Below are 27,429 nucleotides of genomic sequence, written 5' to 3'. Positions count from 1 at the left end.
GGATGTGTGGAAAAGGTAGGCAGGGGAGGCAGTGCCTCACCTGTCATACACTTTTTACTCCAGATATTCATAATATATATATATATTTTTTTGTTATTTTTATAGTAAAACTCTGGAGTATACTAAAGTATGACAGGATACGCTCTGCCTCACCTGACCGCACATCACTGGTGTTGGGGCATGGAGGGACACAGTGGGGGCTCAGAGGTTCCCCAAAGAAACCACATACTATATAGGTAAGGCAGACTCTCAAGTGACTGGCCTGTACCTGCCAGGGACCCGGGGATGGGGGGCCCTAAAAAAATGGGTGCAACGGGCCCCATGATTTCTGTTGCTGGTCCTGATGTGATGAACTGCATCTTCCAGCTCCTGAAGGTTTGATGGTAGCGGATCATGACAGTGCAAAAACATGATTTGTCAGACCACATGACCTGTTTCCAATCACATACTGTCCAATTCCTCTGTTCCTGAGCACACTGGAGGTGTTTCACTCTGTTTGCAGCAGATAGCAATGGCATACAGACAGGTCTGCTTCTGTAACCCATACAATGTAATGTGTTGGAAATCATAATTTGATGCACGTTTGTCTGTCTGTGGGACTGAACAAGTCTGCCTACTCTCCGTTCCGCTCAAGTATCAAATAGATGTTTACAACCAAAGGCCTTGCCAGGGGCGGTTTAAAAGGGGAGAGGGCCTGGGTGCTGGCTCTGTGTTGGCCCCCTCCTCTCTGGCTTTGTGCCAGAGTCTACTGCACATGTGCAGGTCTCCAGGAACATGGTGCCCGCACTATGTTCCAGACGATTTCTCTACTGCGCATGCTCAGGTCTCTGGCAAAATGGCCACCATGGGACTCTGGAGTCCCTGGTATCTCAGTGGCTAATTTATGTATTGACATGCAACGGCGTTGAAATGCACTGGTACACCTGCGTTCGCCCTCCCCCCCCTCCCCCGTCACCACCCACAAACGACGCTTCCTGTCAATCACTCTGTCATGGGTCTGCATAGCCTTTGCGTAAGCAGTTGTGAACGCAGCACCCGGCACGTGTGCTGCGATGCATGGGCAGTGCGAATTAATCGACCAATATTAGCAACTGCGTTCCTTGCTTAATCAGGCCCTCAGTCTGTTTCAAATACTGCAACCAGTATGGTTAACATTCTTACCATAGTGAAAGAAGGGGGGGATAGGAGCAGTTTATATGCACTGGCATTAATACACAAGAAATACATTGGGACTTCCTAACAGATCTACGCTAACCAAGTTGATGCGCCAGACAATCAGCGGTCACGTGACCAACTACCCGGAAGTGCAGGATACCAGCGATCGAGGAAGACGGAGCACAGAAAGCAAGACGGTGAGGAGTGGCAGCAGGATATCTGGAGCGCGAGTCAGAGGGGAGTCTCCATCAAGAGGGGGTGTTAGACGGCCGGTTCACCAGAACCAGATCCGTCACAATCCCTCCCCAGGCAGCGACCAGCCCCCCCTGCAGCACGGGTAGCGGAGCGCACATAGGAACAGGCGCATCTCCGGTGATCCCATCCAGAGGGGATAAGGTCCGGCCAGGAGACCCTCTCATACTACCCCAGTTTCCCAGCTCACGCTCCCGAGAAGATCATCCCGGGCACCGGTGAGCGCCTACTGGACTTATTCCTTAACTATCTTAAATTAGACTAGCGGAACGCCGCAGTCTGTTTAGACTTTCTTTCAACATTACCATTCATATCGGGATTATCTCCCAATGCATTAAGAGACAACTTTATAAGATTGAACATTCATTGGCTTGTTTTGTTTATATATGTTGTTAGGCTTCATTTGTATTTACCTATGTTTGCCTGTTTTTTATCGTTGCAACCATCACCTAAAAAGTAAAGATTCTGTTTTGTGTACACATTTGTTGCTCATTAGTATTACCGCATTGATATTATCCTTATTCTTCAAATAGTGACCAGTGATATAGCCATTATTCCTCAGTTTCACCACCCTAACGATGTATACTAGATTATTCTAGTTTGCCATACACTACACTAATAGGTTACAAAGAGTTGAGCGCAGTATATAATTTACTATTATGCTTACCATAGTACTGTACCATACAGTAAACCACAGTACTAGTGGCTTTAAGTTCTTTTAACATTTCTGTGCATTATTTTCCATCTTGTAAACATCTCTCTTTTCAGTAATAACTACACCTGTCCTTACATTCTGGTATTCATAGCAAATGATGGAAATATTAGTTTCAGATATGTAATTTTACATCCTAGACCTTCCATGACCACCTGCCATATTCATCACTGTGGTGTTATATGATGTAGATGTAATGATTGTAAATCTACTCTAGGAACTATGAAACAAAACATTTTTGCATAGCTGTATAATACTAATATTTATTGATAGCCCATAGAGCAGTGGAGATCTTGATGTTGGATCCCCACCCCATGATTCTATTAAGTCAGGTACACACTAAGCGATGTGTACCGATACAATAAGTCGTTCCGTCCTTCATTACCTGCAACAAGGCCGCATGCGATAAGGTCCGGTTGGACATGCAGCGCGAGCGCGCATATTGTCCGTACACTCTGAGCAATGCGACCGATATGTCATTCCGGTTCGCCCAGAAACGACACACTGCCAACATTGTCTAAGTGTGTGCCCAGCTTTAGTTGAGAGGAAGAACCAACAACTCCAACAATAAACTGCCATTCATCCCTTCAAAGTAATTATGTTTAGCTTTACACCACTGTCACTGTACAGTAACCATAGATCAGTATTGGCATATTTCAACCCTTCCTTTGTGTCTCTGTCATAGGTGAACACAGAGAAACAGACATGTGCTGCAGGACACACGACCAGTGTGAACATGTCATCCATCCCTTTACCTCCAACTATGGCTACAGGAACTTCCGCTGGCATACCATCAGTCACTGCCAATGTGACAACAGGTAAGTACTCTGCTGTGGCAGGCTGAGGTGTATATATATATATATATATATATATATATGCTTTCAGAGAATATTCCTTGGTTATAATTTATAATTTAAGTATAATACAGTATAAACTTATAGTTGGCCTGTCTGCAAGGGCCGATCTTTAAAGGTGTCTATGTAGATAGAGTGGGAGCACCTGGGCCTTATTTAACACTCAGAGAACCAGCCACAAGGAGTGAGTGATGCAAATACAGATTGTCCCAACACTTTCAGATAGGTAATCAATAGCTCTACTTGTTGTAAAAAGAAAACATCCATTTTTAAAATGTTTTATTTTATTAGTCTGCTTTCTACACAGTCCGCAAAAATGTTATTTTCCTGAAAGTTGTAAAGTTGTTATTCCTCCAGCCTTGCACATTTCTCTTTCTACTGCTACAAGGGAGATTTTTTTATGCTCAAATGTGCAGTTCTTTATTAATTGGAGTTGATGGCATGGGGGCATCCATGTACCGGCAAATGTGTTTAGCTTTATGGAAAAAACATCTGCTATAGTCAAGACCTCACAAAGTGGTAATAAAGGTCTCATCACCACTGTATATTGCCTAAAGGGGGATGTAGTTAACATAACGGCGTCCAGAATGTCAGCCACCAGAATCCTGATGCGGAAAGCACAATTTCGGAGTAAAGAGAGGCATCTAAATCCTGATGCCTATCTTTAGCCTGACGCCAAGATCCCGACAGCTGCCATACCGAACGAAGGTAAATGAGGTATGTTAGGTGTTAGCCGCGAGGGGGTTAGGTTTAGGGACCCCCAGGGGAGATTAGGGTTGGGCACTCCCTGGGAGAGGTTAGGGTTAGGTACCACTAAGGGAGGGTTAGGGAGGGACAGGGTAGGTTTAGAGTACTTACCAGCCCAAGTCTGGATGTAGAGCATTCGGGCTTCCAGCATCGGTATTTCATCTGGAGGCTAATCAGCTGCTGGCATTACATACCGATTCCCCTAAAGGCTCATACACACTAGACGATGTGCTGTACGAACGATATTGGTGAAAGATTTCGCTTCAACTTTCTGTAGTGCAGGACAAACGATATTGGGTGTACACACTGATAGATATCTTTACAGACATCTTTCAGTGAAGTCATCCTGCCACATCTCTGAACAGGTAATTCTTGATATTGTCAGATTGGCCTGCATGTATGTATGACAAAAGACATCGTTAACGACCCGCAAGAGCGCGCATCGTTGGTGGTTCACTGAATACACGCTGAAATATATGAACGATATATCATTGAATTATATTGTTATAGTCCATATCGTTCATAAAAATCATCTAGTGTGTATGCGGCTTTACAGTAGTGAAGGATCAATATCCATTAGCCATCCGAATACAAATTCAGTGATGCCTTTGTTGATTATAAATCAAAAGGCTTTTTGTGATATGAATCGTTGGGCATCTGGAATCTAGAATGATGAATTTTCTGATAAGTTTCCTTGAAAATATATTTTCTTTCCTTCTACTGAGAATCAGTAATCTTGATCCAAACAGAATGTCACTGATGTAATAGTGGAGATAGGGTCAGCCTGCCCAGGCACCTTCTTGTGGAAGGGATTTCTCTGCTGTTGTGACTAAATGAGCCCTTATTCATCCCTTGTGTACTGTCATCTATCCATAGTGTCCTTGGCATCACCTCTTTATCTCACAAGCTTAATATTTTGCCACTGGTAGTGTAGATTATATTAGGTGCAGGATCCCAATTTATGTCACCATTACCCACAAAAGATACACTCAGTCCTTAACTTTGTCTTGTAAGCTTCCTGCTAATGTTAATACTCCATAATTGTCCACTTCATGAATTTAGAGTATATTATCCTGCTTAACTGGCATCATTAACTTAACTCAAGGACAGGGCATTCTCCTCATGACATAGATCATAGACTTAATGTTTTCTTATGAAAACTTTAAGCTCTCTGAGAAGACGGATGATTTCCCAGAAATAACCCTCTAAAATTATGATATATAGAGCCGGGTTGTAGGCGGCATCCCGGTGTGCATGATACTGACTTTCTGAAAACCGGCGCCAAAATCCTGATAGGTCGGGATCCCGGCACCAGTATCCTGAAGGTAAGTATAGGGGTGTTAGGGGGAAGTTAGGGTTAAGGTGTGGGGTTAGGCACTAGGGGGAGGGTTAGGGTTAGACACCGGGGAGGGAGTGTTAGGTGTAGGGTACGGGGAAGGGGAGGTTAGGCTTAGGCACTAGGGGCGGAGGATAGGGTTAGGCACCAGGGAGGGAGGGTTAGGACAACACTTACATGTCTTCCCTATTGGTGTCGGGAATCTGGCTCTCGGGATGCCGCTGTCGGTATTCTGACCAGCGGCATCCCGACAGCCGGGATTTCATACCCAACCCATAAAGCTATAGGAGGACTAGAAGATGCACATAGTGCTGTATTACCCTTACTGGAAGTCTGTTGTGCGCTCAATCCCATGATAACCTCTCCAGGTGTAGGGGGCCACGATTACAACTTAAGCAGACCGAAAATTCCACAATGTGCAAAAACAAAGTGATATTCTATGCCTGACTATTGGATTAAAGTCCAACTCTAAATTAGGCCCTGTCTATTAGAATGTCTTCTCCATACAATTATGGCTAAAATCATTTACTTTAAATCTGGTGTTACAATATCCAAGATCACAAAAACGGTCTGTGAGAGAAGTGGGCGTTCCGGTGGCTTGAAGATGCAATTTGCTATAAATTGCGCCATAGCAGCGTGCCCCCTTGCAGCACATTGCCACAAATCACAGCACTGTGCTGCAGTGGGTGGTGCCATAAGGACGTGAAACACTGTACCACGTCCCTCACCTGGCATCAGCAAGTACACAGTGAGAGGACACGGAGCAAACTGAGCCTAAAAATGTGCTTCTCAGTTAAAGTGCAACTGGAAGGTACAAAAAATACATTAGATTAAAAGAACAGTATGAACCCATCTCCTGCTAGCTCAAAGGCTGTGCAAAAATCTCATTTTTTTTGTTGAGCTGAAGTAGCTGTGTGCTCATCCGCATATCAAGGACAGCCCAAACTTTGTCCTCTATATATTGTAGTTATAAGTATGCTTACATCTCCTTCAGGAAATAAAATAATATACAGCACACTGTATCTATACTGAAATCCAAACACTCTGAATGTCATTAGGATAATTTCACATTCAAAAGTTGCTGTAATAATGAAAGCAGATGGAGTTTTATTGTTGTGGTGACCTTCACTACCATTTATCATTGGAATAGAATGTTTAAACACTGGAACCAAAAACAAGACACTGTCTGGAAGGACATTTTGAGCAGACAATACAAACTGGAACTACTCCGTCCGGTATAAACTATACTGAATCCTTTATGAGTTCTTGCGAAACAGAATAAAGTTTATAAAAAAAAAAATGGGTATAAGGTTACTGATGAAACAGTCCACATAAAACTGCAATATACAATTGCTGAATTACTTTTATACATCCAGGTGAATGGCAAAACCTCTGCAATATGCTGCATGTACAAACATTATATCTGTATCTATTGCATATCATGTTTTATTGTGCCCTATTTCCCATCAGGAGATCGGGGGGCAATATTCAGTTGTTTTTGGGCAGAACTTTAGGCGGGCTAAACCTTGTCTATTTCGACGCGACATGTGATAAATGCTTTATCACACGTCACCCCCAAATATACAAAGTTTAGCCCGCCTAAAGTTCAGGTTAGGGCACCCAAACCATGGACCTCACACATTCTGGCTCGCCACCTTAGGAGGATGCGGGCAGAAATCGCATACATTTGAATCCCCCCTTTGAACCCAATCTGACTTAATTTATTTTTCTTTATTTTATTTTGCTGAGCATTGTTTTAAGACTCTACAGAATTTTTTATTATACAATCTAAGCATATGAATGCACACCGCAGTAAGGCAATCCAATTTCCTTTCACTCTATTATGTCTTATGTTTAAATCCGTGCTATTCTCAAATCAAGGTGCATATGTATCAAAGCTTGATGTGAGATAAAATTGTGAGATATATATATATCACCAACCAATCTGTTTCTAACTTACATTTTGCAGGCTGTGTTTAAGAAATGATAGTTTGGAGCGGATTGGTTGGTGATATATATTTCACAATTTTATCTCGCTTCAAGCTTTGATACATATGCCCCATGGGCCTGCTTCAGAGGTGGACACAAATGCAGCAACGTCTACTGGCATGCCCCCGTCTGTGAGGTTATGTAAATGCATCAGGAAAAAGGGTGGAAAAGTGCTGCAAATACATACAACTCAATCATTATAATAAAATGAAAATAGTAATAATATTTAATACATAATCTAAAAACTTACAATACAATAGTAATATCATATGAATAAAATGCAGTCACTATTATATAAACATCATATAGCAAATGTTCTGCAATGAATTGACATGTAAGCATATAGCTAGAAATCAGCTTTGAATGAATACACTGATGCAGAAACCAACTGGGAGTAATGTGTATCCTAAATGGCAACAATGTACCTCCTAGTGGTTATATTTAGAATAAAAAGTATCTGGTGGACTGAAAGTCAAGTTATATAAGCCAATGCCTGCAAGATGAATAAATGTAAGTGGAGTCCACTACTGTGAGGAACCAGTAGTGACATGGACATGTAGTGATTACTCATGCGCTGAAAACTGGATGTATTCCAAGAAGTTTAGGCAATATATGTAACTTATAGACAGGTCAAGTCACCAACCGTAAGATGGTAGATCGGTTTGCTGTAACAAATATGTTCTCTGGCAGCGCAGTGGGATCGCTGCTTCTGCCAGCTGTATTGTTGCTGTGTACTTCAGCTTCACAATCTCTCTCTCCCCCGGCTCTGCTGCTCTTGTATAGCCGCAGCCCGGCAGCTTGATGCAGTGTGAAATACACTGAGCCGGTAGTTTAAATGATGTGACCAATATCCGGCAGCGTGGTCTTCCTTATGGCCAGTTTCACATTTGCCGGTTTTGGCCGAGCGGGCAAGAACCTGCTGGTAGCCGGCCGGGTTTTTCCAGGCACTCAGTGCCTTTCACAAGCAGCGGCTTTGAGACGCTTTTAATGTGTTTTTTATTTTCTAACTATTGTGCATGCGCACAAGCCTGGCCAGCACAAGCCAGTGTGTGTGAGAGGAAGCATTGTTTCCTATACACCACTAGCATGCAGGGACGGGACGGACACGGCACGGCAGCCGTCCTGCACAGTGGATATCCCCGGCTGTGAGACGGCAACCGTGCCATGCCCGGGCCATGTGAAAGGACCCACCTGCTTCCCTATTTTTCACACCTGGCAAAAAAATGGGCAGCTGTGAAATAGGCCTATGGCTGCACTGGTAGCACTAAGTTAGACGCGGCCCGGTGGCTTTCCTTTAGCATAAAGTAGCACTGAGCTTGTAACTTGAATGGTATAATCGCTAACCGGCAATGTACCACATCATTAGTAGGGAATCTTCAGTATGGCAGATAGTAAATCCGGAAATGCAGACATGCTCTATATGAGTAATAGGAGTTATATGCAGCTTATCCTAAACGCGTTTCACAGTGACCAGCGGCTTTCTCAAAAGGCAGGATAAGCTGTCTTTACATAGGTGGCTTTAAATATCATTTAGTAAGCATTAGACACCTGTCAATAATTAATCAGTAATTGTACAAGTGCACGGATGGTATTTCTTTTTTTATAGACATATAAATTATACAATAAACAAAATACACGTTCTATCATGCTTATTGGCATATATAACATAATAGTCATTATTTACATACTTCCTATATTTATGGTTATATGTACATCAAACACAATTCATAAAAATGATGAAATACATTTGACTGCTATTTGTTTATTATTTATTATTAGTAATTGAGAATTTGACATGCCACATTAGAACTGTTGTGTATATATAAGAACCGGCATTGAAATGCACTGGCACGCCTGTGTTTCGCTGACCACCCACAGACGGCAATTCCTGTCAATCACTCTGCGATGGGTCTGCTTAGTCACTGCAATCATAGTCCCGATCGCAGTGACCGGTTCGCGTACGTGCACTGCGATGCATACGCATGCGCAGTACGTATCAATCGGTCAATTGCATGCGTAATCACAGTTGCAATCGTTAATGAATCAGGCCCTGTATATCCATCCACAAAGGGATTTTTAAAACACGCTATAAGGATATTTAGAGAGATTCTAGTTCTAACTGTCAAAAAATTATATACTGTATACCTGTATATGTAATATTACACAACATGTTTAATATTAAACAGAGCCATTCAAACACATAAAGGCACAGGTAGGTAAAGACTGGTCTAAATTGGAACGTGAATATTGCAAGAACAGATCTCTATAAAAATATTTAAAGGTACAGGAACATGGAAATAGATAGTGAGGATCCAGTACTGTAATAATACTTAAACAAAAGTAAAGCCTATATCTTGTACTACACAATATAATCAGTACAAGAAATGTAAATATTCCAATATTTCCAGAAACAATTTTTTTTTCAAATGTGTCAGAGTGTAAAATATCATATTTACTATATGAACTCAAACTCTATCATCTCATGGAGACGCTGTGGGCTCACAATTCGCATTTATAATATCCACACTGCTTCCTGTCTACATAGATGACTGAATCTATAACCCCTGTCAGGCATATTTCCTTTTGTTTATTCAGCTTATTCGTATGTTTCCATATTTCTAATCCCAAAATGGATGACATATCTAAAGATTGGAAGAATTCATATGCTTCGATTAGAACTTGTTGTGGATATTCCTTCATAGAAAAGTCTTTCATCAACTCAATTGCATGTTCTTCAAATTTACTGTCAAACGTACAGTTTCTACGAATTCTATAGAACTGGCTTTTGGGGACGTTAATAAGCCCCTTTTTTTTGTGATTACTGGCATACGGGATAAAGCTACATACATCTACTGTTTTCCTATAAGTAGAAACAGATATGGTATCCTCTACCATCTCTAACGTGGTATCTAAATAATTAATGAGCGAGGTGTGACATATGTAAGCGAAGGACAAACCATAAGTGTTAGTGTTCAAATAATGAATGAATTGTATCACTGAAGATTCATCACCATCCCAAACAAAAAATAAATCATCCATATAGCGACAAAAGAGGACCAGATTCGCAGCAAACTCCCCGTCCCAAGCAAGGTCGTCCTCCAGGCCATCCATATATAGGTTTGCGAAGCTCAGTGCGAAACTGGTCCCCATCGCTGTGCCAAGTGTCTGTAAATAGTGACAGTGATCAAACAGAAAATAACTGTGTCATAAAATGAAAAAACAAATAGAAGATAGAATAAATTCACGCTGTCTGTCCGAGATGCCACTGTCTCAACTTAAGTACCAATCAACAGTTTCCACTTCCTTGTCATGTGGGATGTTGGTATAAAGTGCTAGCATGTCATACGTGACGAATAGATTATTCAACTTTGCCCCTGTGGATGGTGAAGTGATTTGTGTATTTTGGGAAGGTGATAATAAATGGAGTGATTGGATGTGAGGGGTATAGGAAAGTATATTGTTCCTTAGACACTCCTCCATTGTCAAGAGCAGAATTTAAAAGAATTTTAAGCTCTTTCTGAAATTGTGCTGTTGGGTCGTGAGAGAATATTATAGAAGGATTGATCCAATAACTGTCTCCTTTACATAGTCTACAGTGTCCTGAATAACCACAGCCCCTCCCTTGTCAGCATATTTAGTATAGATGGATCATTAGGAAGATGTTTTAAAGCAAGTCGCTCTTTGGCAGATAGATTAAGGGAGCTAGGGTGTGGTTTATTCTCACACAATCCTCTGAACTGTTCTAAAGTGGTATAATAAAATGTCTCAATAGCACTCGTTTTATGTTGTGTCGGATGCTTCTTGCATCCCTATATGTCATTATCGGTTACACAATTAAAGATTGCTCCAGCCATATGGAAGGTGCAGTGGCTGATGAATCTATAAGCTGTGGGGGTATTCTTATATTAGCAGTAAGGGTCATAGTGAAGCTGATATTACACAATTACACAGCACAATGACATAATTCCTGCAATACTGTATTACCAATTGTCATTCTGTTTTGTTCTTAGGTTTAAGACGTGCTTGAGAAAAGTGAATGACACAGTTTCCCGCGTGGTGGGACAGGCTTTCTTTAATGTGATCCAGGTGCAGTGCTTTGAGTTGGCATATAAGGAGCATTGTGTGGAGAGGCATTGGTATGGTTGGTAAGTAACAGACAGGTCAGTTCTCATATGTCGATGGAATGGTAATTCCATAAAGAGTGCTTGCCATCACCAAACACAGTAGAGGCAGCAAATGGCGCCCTGAGACAATGTTATTCTGGAAAATTGAATCTATCAGTTCACTAGAAACCAACAGGCATAATTCTTTAGTTAGGTAAATACTATAAGATTGTTTGGTTGGAACAAAAATATGGTAATGTATAGGACCATTGACCATTTGCTCTCAAATACCAGAGAGCAGACAAAAATGGTTGTTCAGACAAATTGGTTAAATCCGTTTGGTTTTACCAATTGTTCTGAACGTCCATTTTCCAGCATTTGGGAGCAAATAGATAATTGTCATTTGTTTCCATACATTCCCAGATTATCGTTACAACCAGCCAAATTGGACAGATAATCTTATAGTACAGTGGTTCCCAAACCCCACCCTAACAGTCCAGGTTTTAAGGATATCCATACTTGAGCATAGGTGACATAATTAGTACCTCAGTCAGTTTGATATAACCATCTAGGCTCAAGCAAAGATATCATTAAAACCAGAACTGTAAGGGCGGAGTTTGGGAAACTGTTATAGTGTGTACCTAGCTTTTGATTTTCAACTCCAGTAGTCAGGGAATTCTAACAGTGCATGCTTTCTATAAGGTCTCAAACTCGGTCCTCAGGACCCCCAACAGTGCATGTTTTCCAGGTCTCCTCACAGAATCACAAGTGAAATAATTAGCTCCGCCTGTGTATCTTTTAAAATGTGTCAGTGAGTAATGACTACACCTGTGCACCTGGTAGGTGACTGGGAAAAAGTGAATCGTGTGGGTTTGAGAACCACTGTAATAGAGTATGGACACAGGGTCTCATTCAGACCCGCTCGCGAGCGCAGGATGCTCGCAAGCGGGTCTATGGTACCCAAATGCGCATGCGCACGACGGAGGGAGCTCCGTCGTGCGCATGCGTGAGACCCGGATAGCGACAGCCAAGCTGTCGCTCCGGGTCTCGCACCAAAGGGGGCGTGCTGTCGATGGTGAGTGACAGCACGCCCCTTTTGGTGGGCATGCCGGGGGCGTGGCTGCCAGATGGAGGCGTTCCCATGGGAACGCCTACCGTCTGGGGCCGGCCCCACTGACTTCACTAGTGATGTCAGTGGGAGTGATTTTAGCTCTGATAGAGCCAAAATCACTCCATGGCTTGCGGCAGCGAGACCCTACCGCAGGGTCTTGTCGCAAGCCCGATGGTCGCGATGGTCTTAACCATCGCAACCATCATCATGGACGCTCGCATAAGCTGTGGGTGGTAACCCACAGCTATGCGGGCGTCAAAAAGGCAGCTCCAAATTTAACTAGGACGGCCCTGATTCAGAGCGAGCGCTCTGGTCAGAGCGTCTGGCTCTGAATCAGGGCCACAATGTAGCCACAGGAAATCAGATATATGCTGAGAAAACGTGGGATATTGGTTAGGAAGTATATCTACAGTTCAAAAATATTATTTCTTCATAATATGTAAGAGTTTCATAATACAAATGTATATGATGACATCATAACTCACTGATTATACAAAAATATTACTTATAGCTAAGCAAACATTAGTATGACTTGTGTGTATAATGCTTATTAGTAATATCACCAATGCAGATATTATTATATTGTACATTTTCACTTTTAACCAGGCATTGTTGGCTCACAAATGGATAACCTTTTTTTCAGGTGTAAGAAGTACAAAAATGAATCTGTTGCAATTCCCAGAGAGTCTGGACTCTATGATTATGGTGGAAATACCATTGACCAGCCGACACAGCCACAGGACAGAGATCAGACCCAACCACTACCTGTGGAGCTCTCACCAGAGCCACCCACTCTAGGACAAGTCATACAGGCCACTGAAGACCTCCTGAAGATTATGGTGGCAGTTAGTCCAAGCACCTCACCTGATCAGTTCAAGGTAGAGGCCACCATGAAGAAGAAAGACAAAACAAAAAAGAAAGGAAGAAAACATGAAAAGGGAAAGGGCCTCAAAGGAAAAAGGAAGAACCAGTCCAAAAAGGAAAACAAATCTCCCGCCAAAGAAATTTTTGGGGATAATATGGTCAAGAAAGAAATGGAGATACTTGATAACCAGCCACTAGATTCTGTATTAGACATAGGACATAAACAAGATCCTTTCAATGATATCCTGAATGATGAGCCAATTAGGAATGCAGATGCCACAATGCCTGCCACTATTTCACCCTCCTACAAGGTTGAGAAACTTAAAGCCATGATGACATCACTTCCACCTGAATCTAGACCTTGTACCGAGAGGCCTCAGAAAAAGAACAGGCGGGAGAAAAAGGGGAAACGACAAAGGAAGAAGAAACCTAAGACGGCATCCTGTATGTCAGCAGGCATATAGTGGACCAGGGGAGACGTCAATACTTCTGCCACACTGCTGTGTAATTCTCTGTTAATTTTTGTTGGTGGGGATGAGGTGCAAAGATATAACGTACAAAAGTAATGACATTAACTGCTCTGCTGCTAAACAGTATTTCAACAATCAATGTAGTCATAATGTACTTCCTTACATCACAAGACCGTTCAATATAAATTTGCTTTTTTTATATGGTAACCATAAATCAAGATTACGCCATCGAGCTGGGGCTGCTGTGTGTGATTCCTGTATCAGCGGGTGTGGTGGCGATGTGGGAGGCCACTTGGTTGTATATGAGATCATCCCAAGCCATTTCTAGATATATTACAGGTTGATTCTCCCATATCCAAAATGCTTGGGACCAGGGGTAACTTGGATAACAGAATATTCCGTATTTTGGAATATTTTCATATCATAATGAAATATCTTGGGAATGGGACCCTAATATACACACAGAATGCATTTATGTATTATATACACCTTATACACACAGCCTGCAGGTAATTTTATACAGTATTTTCAATAATTTTGTGACTCAAGCAACGTTTGTGTACAAAAATGAAAATCATTTATGTTTCATATACACCTTATACACACAGCCTGAAGGTAATTTTATACAATATTTTTAATAATTTGTGCTTTAGACAAAGTTTGTGTACATTGAACCATCAAAAATCAAAGGTTTCATTATCTCAGTCATGCTAAAAAATTCCGTATTTTGGAATATTTGGATATGGGAGACTCAACCTCTACCATTATTTGGCACTTTTATGATAACTTTAAATAGTGTTTTATAAAAACTGAAAAAAATATAACATGTTGTATTTTATTTTATTTTTTTTCAAAAATAAATTAATCTACTTTTTACTATCAAAGCCAGAAAAAATAATGGAATAACACAATTTTAATTTTAGAATGTTGATAATAATACTAAAATACAAGCTGATATAATGTAAAGTTTGTAAAACTTGGAAATGCACAAGACATTACCATACGGTTTGATTTCAGTATTTTTGTGTAAAAAATTATGTCTGTGTGCTAGTCTTGATTCACTACTTTGTATAATAATACTCAGTTTAGTTTTTTGGGTTATACATTGTGCCCATTCAGGCGACCTGTTATAGTACAAACTTTCCTTATATCTAATTTATGTAAGTCTGTGAAGTACACACATTTTGCAAACTATGGTATAAAATATCTATTTTGACTGCCAATCAAACTGCAATGAACAAACAGGGAACCTGCCATCCATCTCCTGACACACTCAGTCTGGGGGTAAATTAACTAAGCTCCGTGTTTTGCCCATCTTTGTCCAAGATTAAATACGGGTAGGAACGATCAGACCCAGGAGTCTTTTCCTTTAAGAAATTTGGGAATTTACTAAGCATCCTTGTCTGTCAGGATTGTGTTTTCCGATGGTGTATGTGATCGTTCCTACACGTGTTTAAGCCCCGTGTTGCCCTAGTCTAACACTCCCAAATAAGCAGCCTGCACATATCAGTGAGATACGTGCAGGCTGCTTGTGTCTACCAAAGAATTAATTAAATGTTACAAAAATGTTTAGCGGTCCCTCATACTTTATGAGCTAGTCCTGATGTTAAAAATTCGGGGGGAAAATGGCGTGGGAATCCCTGTATTTTTAAAATCAGCACCGGACTCAAACTAGGGTGTAATGCCACAGCCATGGGACCCTTTCACTGGGTCACCTCGGCCAAAGCATTAACAGCCCAAGCTAGTCATCCCAGGCTGGGGATCTCACGGGAGGTGGGGATCCCCCGATAAAGGGATCCCTTCTCTTCTAAGCACCCTAGGCCTAGGCAGGGGTAATAGTGGGAATAATAGATGCCTACTATTGTTTTTCTTATAGTGGGACTACAGGTGCCTGTAGGCGGCCAGCACCCGTACCCCCACTGTAAAAAAAAAAAAGTAAAAGAATGACATTACACACACCGTACATAGTAAAAATTTTATTACATACTAAACACACACACACACACACACACTCACCTTCTCCCCTGTGATCTGTCCCCTTGTCCAGTAGAAATCCCAGGGTCTTCCTAAAAAAAAAATAATTAAAAACTCACCTATTTCCTGGCGTCAGTCGGTCCTCTTCTCCAGTAGAGTCCCGGCCATGGCAAAATAAATAAATGCCTTATCCCGTACCACGGACACCGTAGAGTTGTAAGTGTTTCCACATACATCTCTACCCTGGTAAATGCCAAAGCCCACGTGGGTTATGGCCACCAGACAATCAGAGGCCACTCTAGAGTAAGTGGCCACTAATTGGCTTTAAGCCGCATGGCTGTAAATCAACAGCCACGCGGGTCACAGCCAACCAGCAGCCGCTTACTTTAGAGCTGCCTCTGATTGGCTGGCATTGCCATTTTTTTTAGGAAAACCCTGGGATTTCTTCTCAGGGCCGGAGTAAGGCTTGTGCGGGCCCCAGGACAACTAAGTTGTGAGGACGCCCACAATCCACATGGAACCTACCCCCTCCTCCTCCTCCCAAGCCACACGGAGCCTACTGCTCCATCCCTGGCGGCCTAGGGCAAACGCAGGATTTTCTGGTGTTTTTTTTTTATATATCTATTTATTAAACACACATACATATTTTAAATAACACATACATATATAAAGTGATGGATGTGTCATCCTTTTTTTTTAATCCCTGTTTGCTGCCATTTTTGTATATTATATATGTATATATACAGTCAGGTGCATAAATATTGAGACATTGACAGAATTTTCATATTTTGGCCTCTATACACCACCACAATGGCTTTGAAATGAAACAAACAAGATGTTCTTTAACTGCAGACTATCAGATTTAATTTGAGGGTAATTACATCCAAATCAGGTGAACGGTGTAGGAATTACAACGGTTTCTATATGTGCCTCCCATTTTTTAAGGGGCCAAAAGTAATGGGACAAACTAAACAATCCTAAATCTAACTTTCACTTTTTAATACTTTGTTGCAAATCCTTTGCAGGCAATTACAGCCTGAAGTCTGGAACGCATAGACATCACCAGACGCTGGGTTTCATCCCTGGTGATGCTCTGCCAGGCCTCTACTGCAAATGTCTTCAGTTCCTGCTTGTTCTTGGAGCATTTTCCCTTCAGTTTTGTCTTCATCAAGTGAAATGCATGCTCAATCGGATTCAGGTCAGGGGATTGACTTGGCCATTGCATAACATTCCACTTTTTAGCCTTAAAAAACTCTTTGGTTGCTTTTACAGTATGCTTTGGGTCATTGTCCATCTGCACTGTGAAGCGCCGTCCAATGAGTTCTGAAGCATTTGACTGAATATGAGCATATAATATTGCCCGAAACACTTCAGAATTCATTCTGCTGCTTTGTCAGCAGTCACATCATCAATAAATACAAGGGAACCAGTTCCATTGGCAGCCATACATGCCCACACCATGACACTACCACCACCTTGCTTCACTGATGAGGTTGTATGTTTTGGATCATGAGAAGTTACTTTCCTTCTCCATACTCTTCTCTTCCCATCACTCTGGTACAAGTTGATCTTTGTCTCATCTGTCCATAGGATGTTGTTCCAGAACTGTAATGGCTTTTTTAGATGTTGTTTGGCAAACTCTAATCTGGTCTTCCTGTTTTTGAGGCTCACCAATGGTTTACATCTTGTGGTGAACCCTCTATATTTACTCTTGTGAAGTCTTCTCTTGATTGTTGACTTTGACACATATACACCTACCTCCTGGAGAGTGTTCTTGATTTGGCCAACTGTTGTGAAGGGGTTTTTCTTCACCAGGGAAATAATTCTTCTGTCATCCACCACAGTTGCTTTCCGTGGTCTTCCGGGTCTTTTGGTGTTGCTGAGCTCTCCGATGCGTTCTTTCTTTTTAAGAATGTTCCAAATAGTTGATTTGGCCACACCTAATGTTTTTGCTATTTCTCTGATGGGTTTGTTTTGATTTTTCAGCCTAATGATGGCTTGCTTCACTGATAGCAACAGCTCTTTGGATCTCATATTGAGAGTCGACAGCAACTGATTCCAAATGCAAATGTCACACCTAGAATCAACTCCAGGCCTTTTACCTGCTTAATTGATAATGAAATAATGAGGGAATAGCCCACACCTGTCCATGAAATAGCTTTTGAGTTGATAGTCCCATTACTTCTGGCCCCTTAAAAAGTGGGAGGCACATATAGAAACCGTTGTAATTCCTACACCGTTCACCTGATTTGGATGTAATTACCCTCAAATTAAATCTGAAAGTCTGCAGTTAAAGTTGTTTCATTTCAAAGCCATTGTGGTGGTGAATAGAGGCCAAAATATGAAAATTCTGTCAATGTCCCAATATTTATGCACCTGACTGTATATAACATACTAACACGTACATACACATATATACACTGACACATGTACAGTATACTCACACTAACACACACATATACACTAACACACTAAAAAATATACAGTATACACATACATACACACTAACACTTTCAAACACATGTATACACACTATAACATTACACATACTTACACTTTTTATTCAGCAGCTGCAGGTTGCTAATGGGGGCGGGCACCTGGCATCATTAGGCCCTACCCCCCCACGAGATAATGCAGCTGTTTGCAAGAATATTGTGGGTAGGGCTTACCATTTTGGCTCCGTCCCCACTGTAGCTAGCCAGCCGTAGGAGGAAATTGTTTTGTCAGGGGGGGTTTCTAGGTACTCAGAACCCCTCCTGTGTGTGTTAGTGGCCCGCAGGTGATCACTCACCTGACATGAGTCCCGGCAGAGCTGCTACCTGGTCCCCTCATCCGCGTCATGGACGTGATGCGTCACGTGATGCCGATAAGGGGACTCAGGAACTGCTCTGCACTGTATGCAGCAGCACTGGCTGTGATGCTGCATACAGTACATTAGAACTCAGACCCGCGCAGCTGAGCCCCCATCTGAGAACAGGTACCACTGGGCACACCTGTTCTCGGCAGGGTCACACAGACCTTGTGTGGGGGTCCCTCTGATTATTTGTACTGGACAAGGGGACTAATATGCAAGCATGTTTAGTATGTAATCAAATTTTATTATATACGGTGTGTGTGTGTACTGTCATTACTTTACCATTTTTTTTCACAGTGGGAGTACGAGTGCCTGCCAAAGGGCAGGCACGCTGGCACCTGTAGTCCCACTGTAAAAAAAAAATAGTAGACATCTATTATTCCCACTATTACCCCTGCACCCACCGGCCAGGAGTGCAGGGTAGAGCCCTGGGCTTCAGCCTAGACCTGTTGTGCTTAGGAGAGGGGGACCCCCCATTAAAGGGGGGTCCCCAGCTCCCCTGAGATACGAGGCCTGGGATGACTAGCTTGGGGTGTTACTGCTTTGGCCGGAGTGACCCAGTCAAAGGGTCCCCTGGCTGTGGCATTACACCCCAGCTAGTTTGAGTCCGTTGTTGGTTTTAAAAATACGGGGTGCCCCGTGCCATTTTTTCCCCGTATTTTTAAAACCAGGACTGGCTCTCGGAGCCCAGTGCTGGTTCATGAAATACGGGGGAACCCTACATGTTTTGTCCCCGTATTTTTAGAACCAGTCCTGGCTCAGGAAACCGGGCTGGTTATGCTTTGGGGGGGGGGGGAACCCACAATATTTTCCTTCATAAATTCCCATGTTTGTAAAAATATCAAAATAATCCCGTGAATGTATATTCGGCCAAACACAGAGCTTCGTAAATTTACCCCTGGGTGTCAGTATTTCATCTTGCCAACTCAGCGGTTGAATATGTAAGATCTTTATTTGTCAGCAAGAATACCTGAAAATTACAAACAACTAGCCCCCATATTCAGAATGCTACCTCACTTCTAGGCCCTTCTCCTTCCAGTGAGCAGCTAAGCCACTTTAGTGACTGCACATATGTATACAAAGTCCTTATATAGTATAGCAGTGGTTCCCTCCATAGACAATCACTGTGGTCTTCCCCCTCATTCCACAATACACTAATCTCCTCAGCTCATGACCTGCGGAAACCATCTTGGTGAACAGACCTCATGATAGTCTGCAACTTGTCTGGGCGTGCAGGTTATCTCACTTTCTTCCACCACAGAAACTCAGCTCTCTTGGGAGTTCTCGACTGAGCCATGTTCCTCAGACATCACACTGGACCCTTTAATATGCTCCAAGAACTTCTATCTATTTTGATTTCTGTATCCTTGGACAGATCTCATGGTCTTCTCCATCTGGTTCTCTCAGCTATCCGTCAACATGCAGGACACACAGCTCCTCTCCGAGTCCCATACTGAGCTGCTGCTGGGTGTGGTCACATACTTATTCAATCTCCGGGATCTGAAAAGCAAGCAGACTAGCACCATCTAGCCTGAATATATTACATATCCCACTCAGCAGCTCACAACCTTTGGGGTGACACAAGAAAATTCTTCCTTTATGTCAACACATCTTCAAGACCATCCTGATTTTTGTCCAATCTGGTGGTCTCACCTATCACATTCCTGTGTCTCTCTTTTATTGAGATTTTACTTGTCTGTAGCTTTAGCCCCATTGCTGGTACTTCAACAGTTTGAATTCAATCTAAATTCGTTGGTGCCTTTTCCATTCTTAACTGGTGTCATGAGTAGACCTATAGCCTCTAACTCTGGAGCGACTTTTATCTCCTCTTTACGGTCCAAGGTAAAGTTCAGCTGCATTTTGGTTCCCACTGCTCATCTTTACAGTCAGTTTCTACAACTCTCACAAATCTTTTAATATCAGGAGGTTTTTCCATGGTATTTATTAGTGAGGTTATTTTTCTTAACCCTGCTTTAGGCAACCGTCAGCATTTTTACAATCCCTTTATATTTCAATACCAATGTAACACTTATGCAGGATACCATATAAATACATTAGTTAAGTGCGCCTGCCCATGTCCAGGCCCTCTATATGAAGATAAGAACACAAATAGTCTGCATATATTATACATACCAAAGCCTATACACTCAAGGGGGCAATTCAATTGTTGTGTGGGCGGCGATAATTATTGAGCACCCAGTGTAGCAATTCAATCATTCTGAGCGCCCATTAATTATCGCCGTCTTCACGCCCTATTAGACTGTGTTAGCCATGTAAAACGGCTAAACCTGTCCTAAGTCCTGGTTAGGGCCCCAAACTGCTGTTCGGGCGCCCTAACCACGGGTTTATCGCACATTTTTGCTCGCACCCTCCCAGTGGCGTAACTAGGACAGGGCCGCCGGCCAAGGTACCTGCCCATCCTAGTTAGCTAGTGTAGTGCAGACCGCAGTCAGTGCATTTGCACTACACATTTACGCACACATCGCCGCCAGCGATGTGTGTGTGTTTCAGCAGCCAATGAGAGTCAGACAGACTCTCAATGGCTGCTGCTGTGCCCACTGCAAGAGCCGGGCTGGAGCTCACTTTACGGCTCCTGCAGTGGGTGATGGGAGAACGTCATGAAGTCTCTCCCATTATGCAGAGCGCGCCAGCCCGGGAGGACTGAAGTGCGGACAGCGGCGGGAGCAGGAGCGGGGATTCAGTAAGTGTTTTCTTTTTTAGAACTTGTGTGTCTTTGTCTGCACTATATCGGGGGGGGACCCTCTCCTGGGGACTATTTCTGGGGGGGGGCACTACTGCGGGCACTACTGGGGGACGGGCCTCTACTGGGGACTACTACTGTAGCACTGCATCAGGGGACCACTACTGGGGGCACTGCATGGGGGGGTGTGACTACTACTGGGGGAACTATATAAAGGGCACTGCATAGGGGGGACTACTACTGGGGACACTATATAAGGGGCTTATTACTGGGCACCAAATAGGGAGGACCACTACAGAGGACACTGTATAAGGGGCACTGGATAGGGGGGTCACTACTGGGGGCAATACATATGGGGGACTGTATAAGGTTCACTGCGTTAAGGTGCATATGGAATGGAAAGGAGTGTTCAGTGTGACAAAGAAGTGTGTGTCATGTTAACATGCCCATTTTTAAGTGACCACACCCATTTTCCAGGACGCGCACATAGGGGGACGGGCTCCATTTTTCAATTTGCCCAGGGCTCCAAATACCCTAGTTACGCCACTGCACCCTCCTGAGCACCTGAACGGAGCAACAATTGAATTGCTCTGTTGGGCACCCTAAAAAATAGCAGTCGTGTAAACAATGAAATCGTCCCTTCAGAAAGAGAAGGCATATCCATGTAAAGGCCCCCATACAGCAATCACAAAAGCTTAATTCACAGATCCTGTGATTTATTTCCCCAATCCAACAATCTGTACCCTTACATTACAGATCTTTTTCAAGAAAGACAGATTTGCCAATCTTGAAAAACCCATCATTTTACTAGTAACTGTCTGCAAATCTGCTGATCGTTACCATACACTAGCAATCTACAACTCCAATTGGTCTGTGAAAGCCAACATGTTGGAAAACCTGACTCACCAATTCCAAACACTTTTTGGTTAAAATCTGCATAATCCCAGCTCCCATAGACACTTCAATCTGTGAACCCCATACATTACATTTCCACAATCATCAGCAAAACGCAGAATTGCCCCAATTGATTGCTAATGTATGGAGGGCCATAAGTTAGAAAGACATACACTCATCATCCAGGAGATTAAAATCACTGATAAGTGAACGACAAGAGGTGGGATATATTAGGCAGCAAGTGAACACTGAGTTCTTGAAGTTGATGTGTTGGAAGCAGGAAAATTGGACAAGTGTAAGGATCTGAGCGACCTTGACAAGGGCTAAATTGTGATAACTGGGTTAGTGCGCAACCAATGAACCAGCGACAGGGTTATAGGAGCACAAGGCTCATTGTTGCGAGTGGGGAGTGAAAGCTAGCGCGCCTGGTCCAATCCCACAATAGAGCTATTGTAGCACATATTGCTGAAAAAGGTTAATGCTGGCTATGATAGAAAGGTGCCAGAACACACAGTGCGTTACAGCTTGCTGCGTAGCCACAGATCAGTCAGTGTCCATGCTGATCCCTACAAAGGGCATGTGAGCATCAGAACTGGACCATGAAGCAATGGAAAAAGGTGGCCAGTTTTATTTTTATGAAGCACTGTTTATTTTTATGAAGCACTGTTTTCCTTACATCATGAGAATGGCTAGATGTATGTGCATTGTTTATCTGGAGAAGAGATGGCACAGGATACACTATGGGAAGAAGACAAGCAAGTGGAGGCAGTGTGATGCTCTGGGCAATGTTCTGCTGGGAAACCTTGGGTCCTGGAGTTCATGTGGATGTTACTTTAACATGAACCACCTACCTAAAGATTTTTATATATCAAGTACACCCCTTCATGGCACCGGTATTCCCTGATGGCAGTGGCCTTTAAAGTCTATTAATCAGTAAACACGAGGGGTGTGCACTAAGTTTCTCAATGTACAGTGCATAGGTAGAGTAGACACAATCTGTCTGGTTGTGAACTGTAATGTGACTAAAGTTCTTGCGAAATTTCAGGGTACAGAACAGTGTATAAGCAGCATTGCACATGGAAGAAATCCGCTTGTTCACTTCCTTCAAGAAACTCATTATTGAGTTTAAGAGAGGCCAATGAAGAGCCATGTTCTTCTATGACTACAAGAGTGGTCTGCGACAGCAGGAGAGTTGACTGACTTAATGCTGCTTTTGAGGAGGAAGCATTATCCCGGACTCCTGTGTTTGAGTGGGTTGCAGAATTTCAGCACAGGAGACGGTCCCTGGAAGGAGCATTTTGGCTGACCTTTGTCCACCATCACGGAGGACAATGTTGCTGCTGTGGGCCACAGTTGATGTGGACTCCAGGGAAACCGTGGCCCAGTTAGAGAAGGAGATAGGCATCACATTGGGATCCATCCGCTCGATACTCCATGAAAACCTTGGCCTGCATGTTTTGTGACCCATCAGCTGACTCAAGAGCAGGAGGCGGCTCAGGAGACTTGGAGCCGCAAAATGCTGGCCAGGTTTGATGGCAGTCGCTCAAACTCTGTTTGGTAGATCATCAGTGGTTTTGAAATCCTGAATCCACAGTTTCAACCCCAAGAGCAGTCAGTCAGTCCAGTGGACCCCAGTTGGAAGCGCACCACCACAGAAGTTCTAACGTGAGCACAGCATGGCCAGGACTGGTCATGTAGCTACCGTACCACTCATACAACAGTGCTCCATCACTGGGGACTGACACGCCAACCAGTGCCTTCCACAAGTGCTGGAAGTTATTTCCAGGCACCGTCCAAGAACTCACACTCGTGGTGCCGTTCTCCAATACAACAATGCACATAGCCACAAGTCCAGGAAAATTGTAGCTCTTCTGGCCCATGAACGCATCCAGGTCATCTGCCATACAGTCGAGACCTGGCCCCCTGCGGCTTCATTGTGTTCCCACAAATCAAGAGCAAGATGTGTAGGATTCATTTTTGAGTCACCAGAAGCTGCAGAGTAGACCTTCATCCAACATGTAGAAGACATACATACTTCGGACTGGTCCAGCTGCTTTACCAAGTGGTTTGAGCGCATGCAACTTTACATAGACTCCTCCGATTAATACTTTGAAAAAAAAATTATGTTCACTTTGTTTGTAAATGCAATTATTTTTGTGCAACCAGAAACGCCCCTCGTATTTGCGGCATATTTCCAGAGAGACACCAGTTTTCGGGGGGGATACCCGCAAATATTAAGTATCCCCAGAGTGTACCATGTAGCGACTGCAACAGATATCTCAGATACATGCCACAGCCCATAGCTGAAAGCCTATGGGGGTTGCAAAGCTGTCAGATTTATCTGAAATGGCGTTAGCTCTTTGTAGCCTATAGGCTACACTTCACACAAAATTTACTGGGAGGTTCCTCTGGAATTCTCCCCAGTAAAGGTTACTGCACATGTGCAGGAGTCCTGATAGAGGAGACAGCTGATGTCAAACCCATCTTTTCAGGGACAAAACCCTTTCAGAGCTTACATTTTCTTTGACTCTTTACTCCCCCATAAGGGCACCTAACACGTGACTGCCAAATCCCTGCTGCTTATTGTGTTTAATTGCTATTGCAGCAATGTATATAAATCGTGTCCTTGTCCTGCACTGTAATGTACTGTAAGTTACTTGTTTCTTGTTCATTTATTATTTCTATGTAGTATGTAAGGCGCTGCGGAACACTTGTGGCGCCATATAAATAAAGGATAATAATAATAATGTGCTGGAAAAACAAGTACGAGCCATGGAAGACCCACCTCATAATTTACAGGAATTAAGGGATCTGCTGCTAAAGTCTTGGTGCCAGATACCACAGGACACCTTCAGAGTTCTTGTGGGGTCCATGCCTCAATGGGTCAGAGCTGTTTTGGAAGCAGGAGGGAGACCTACTAATATATAAGGCAGGTGTTTCGAATGTTATGGCTGATGGGTGTATACATACATACATCTAAAGTTGCTAAATACACTGTTGTATCACCTACAGACTGGTAGAGCTTACATGCAGCAGGGAAAAGTTCTGTAAGTGGAAATACTGTTACACATTCACAATGTCAAAACCGTTGTCAACAATTGTTAAAATGTTGACAGACAAGTCAACATCCTCAGAATGTTGATATATTCACAATGTTGACATCTGAAATATTGACATCTGAAAACCTGACATTCTCAGAAAGTCCACATAATGGTTAGGCGGCGGGATGTGAGGGTTTGTATTAGGCACTACTAGGGGGAGGATTAGGGGTAGGGAGAGAATATTCACCTGAATGCCATTCAATCAGATGTCTGTGCCCGATTTGCTCGTCATGTGAACACTAGGACCCGGAAGCTGCCGACTGAAGCAGGTGACTGTTGGGCTATCAGGGGCGGCTTGTCAACATTCTATCATGTAGACATAATCCCAGCTCCCATAGACACTTAAAGATCAGGGTTTGCAGAGGGGAGGTGCTTCTGTCTTCAAGTGATAGTTTGCATTAAGTCCCAGCACATTTTGGCCCCTCCAGCAACCCATCGTGAGCAATGTCCCCCAGGATGAATGATTAATTGTTGGAGCCAAAGGGGAAGGCGAGGCAATAAAGGAATTATATATGGCCAGCTCCTTAAACCCCAACTATTTCAACCAAATGGAGGTGAATTTTGGAAAATGGGTCTGCCGTTGAGAGAGTAAGACCAGACACTTTGAAATGTGAATGTTGAAACAATTTTGACATTTTAAAAGGCGCAAGGCCAAATGTAGTAGCCTGCGAGTTGTGGAAAGTATTGCGATTCCTGCAAGATAGTCTTTAGATTTAGAGCGTTTTTTCCCTTTAAACTAATTGCTGCTTTAAATCTAAAGACTACCTCGCCTGAATCACTGCTGCAAATCGATGGCTATTATATTAGGCTCCTAGCTTGAATTCACTACATCACTTCTCGGCCACTTTGTAATTAGAGGGCAGCTAAGCCACTTAGCACTTTTCATTAGCAGCTGCACTTGCAGATACAAAGTCTTTGTATAGCTGGGTTTCCATCCTCAGCCAGCCACTGTGGTCATTCTCTATAATGTTTTGTGCAAACCACCAGCCTCCATATTGTCTGAGACTGCAGCTGTAGGTGACTGACTTCCAGTGGTTAGGGATCAAAGCCTTGTCTGCCTTACCCAGGTGTTTAAGAGGTGATGTTAGGGTCCATGATCCTTTCTTGACCTTGTTTTGGACAGGTAAAACTTAAACAGCAACACTTTCCATACAGCAGTCCGCTTTACTGATTCACAGGAATGACCAAACAGGTCTGGACAACCTGTGGCAGTGTTATCTGATAGAACATGCTGGGTTTTGTAGTTTCACAAGACCTGGGAGTGTGACAGGTTGGTTAGGCCTGCGCTAAAATAGCCAGAATGTGTCACAGTAATTTTCTTTTCTTTCCAAGAACTCTTAATTTGCACAAGTTCTGTCCCACACCCGAGTGTACAGTATGCAGGGTGACACACTACTATATCTACAGATTTTCACTTTCACCGCTCTGAAAACAAGAGTTATTTGTAATAGAACAAACAGTACTACGACTGCACAGTTTTGCAGAGGAATATTCTCTTTAAACAATACGTCATATCTAGCTTTGCCATGTGTCTGGCATAGGCACATTACTTCCATTAAAGGCAGAAATGTCCAAGTTTACAATTGCTGTAATTTTCCACCATAACACTTACAATCATGAGCTGACCTTTACACGCCTTCCCCACCATACTGTGACATCATGAGTATTCTGGTCAGTGCCTAGAGTTTAGGAGGCACAATAAGGGACTACATATAGCATATAGAGGGGTTAAACATTATACCGCTTGTCAAGTAGTTTGGTGCTGACAATATAAAAGCCCCAGGGCCAGATGTAATAGCCTGCGAATTGTGGAAAATGGCTCGATTCCAGTGAGATAGTCTTTAGTGCGGTTTTGCCTTTAAACAAATTGCTGCTTTAAATCTAAAGACTATCTTGCCGGAACCGCTCCTGCAAATCGCTGGCTATTATATTTTTCTTCTAGCTTCAATTCACTACATCAATTCTTGGCCACTTTAGAGGGCAGCTAACCCATTTAGAACTTTTCATTAGCGGCTGCACATGTAGATACAATGTCCTTGTATAGCTGGGGTTCCATCCCCAGCCAGCCACTGTGGTCATTCTCTATAATGTTTTGTGCAAACCACCAGCCTCCATATTGTCTGAGACTGCAGCTTAATATGCCTGCCCCTGCCTCTATCAAGTCACAGACTACGCCATCAAACTATTGGTGTTTGTTGCCAACATTTGTCTTTCTCATACACAGTGCACAGTCTGTAGAAATATATAACAGCGGGAGAGCTGGTGAACTTGGGAACAAGGTCTATTGCATAAGTATACCTTTACTCACATAT

The 27,429-nt window shown here is 42.9% G+C and overlaps 1 protein-coding gene across 1 annotated transcript in view; it reads left to right on the top strand.

Moving 5' to 3' along the window:
* PROCA1 (protein interacting with cyclin A1) overlaps window positions 1-14,477 on the top strand; it is a 29,657-nt gene extending 15,180 nt beyond the window's left edge. Inside the window, exons 2-4 of the mRNA XM_088459005.1 lie at window positions 2,805-2,937; window positions 11,056-11,190; window positions 12,903-14,477. Of these exons, the coding sequence (XP_088315131.1) occupies window positions 2,805-2,937; window positions 11,056-11,190; window positions 12,903-13,587 (953 nt within the window). The 3' untranslated portion in view covers window positions 13,588-14,477. The remainder of the gene's footprint in view (window positions 1-2,804; window positions 2,938-11,055; window positions 11,191-12,902) is intronic.
* Window positions 14,478-27,429: the final 12,952 nt, after the last annotated feature.

Source organism: Taudactylus pleione, unplaced genomic scaffold (assembly GCF_031769625.1).
Source record: "Taudactylus pleione unplaced genomic scaffold, aTauple2 ptg000886l, whole genome shotgun sequence".
Taxonomy (NCBI): domain Eukaryota; kingdom Metazoa; phylum Chordata; class Amphibia; order Anura; family Myobatrachidae; genus Taudactylus; species Taudactylus pleione.
The sequence above is the reverse complement of the archived record's forward strand: the minus strand, read 5'-3'. Positions and strand labels throughout refer to the sequence as shown.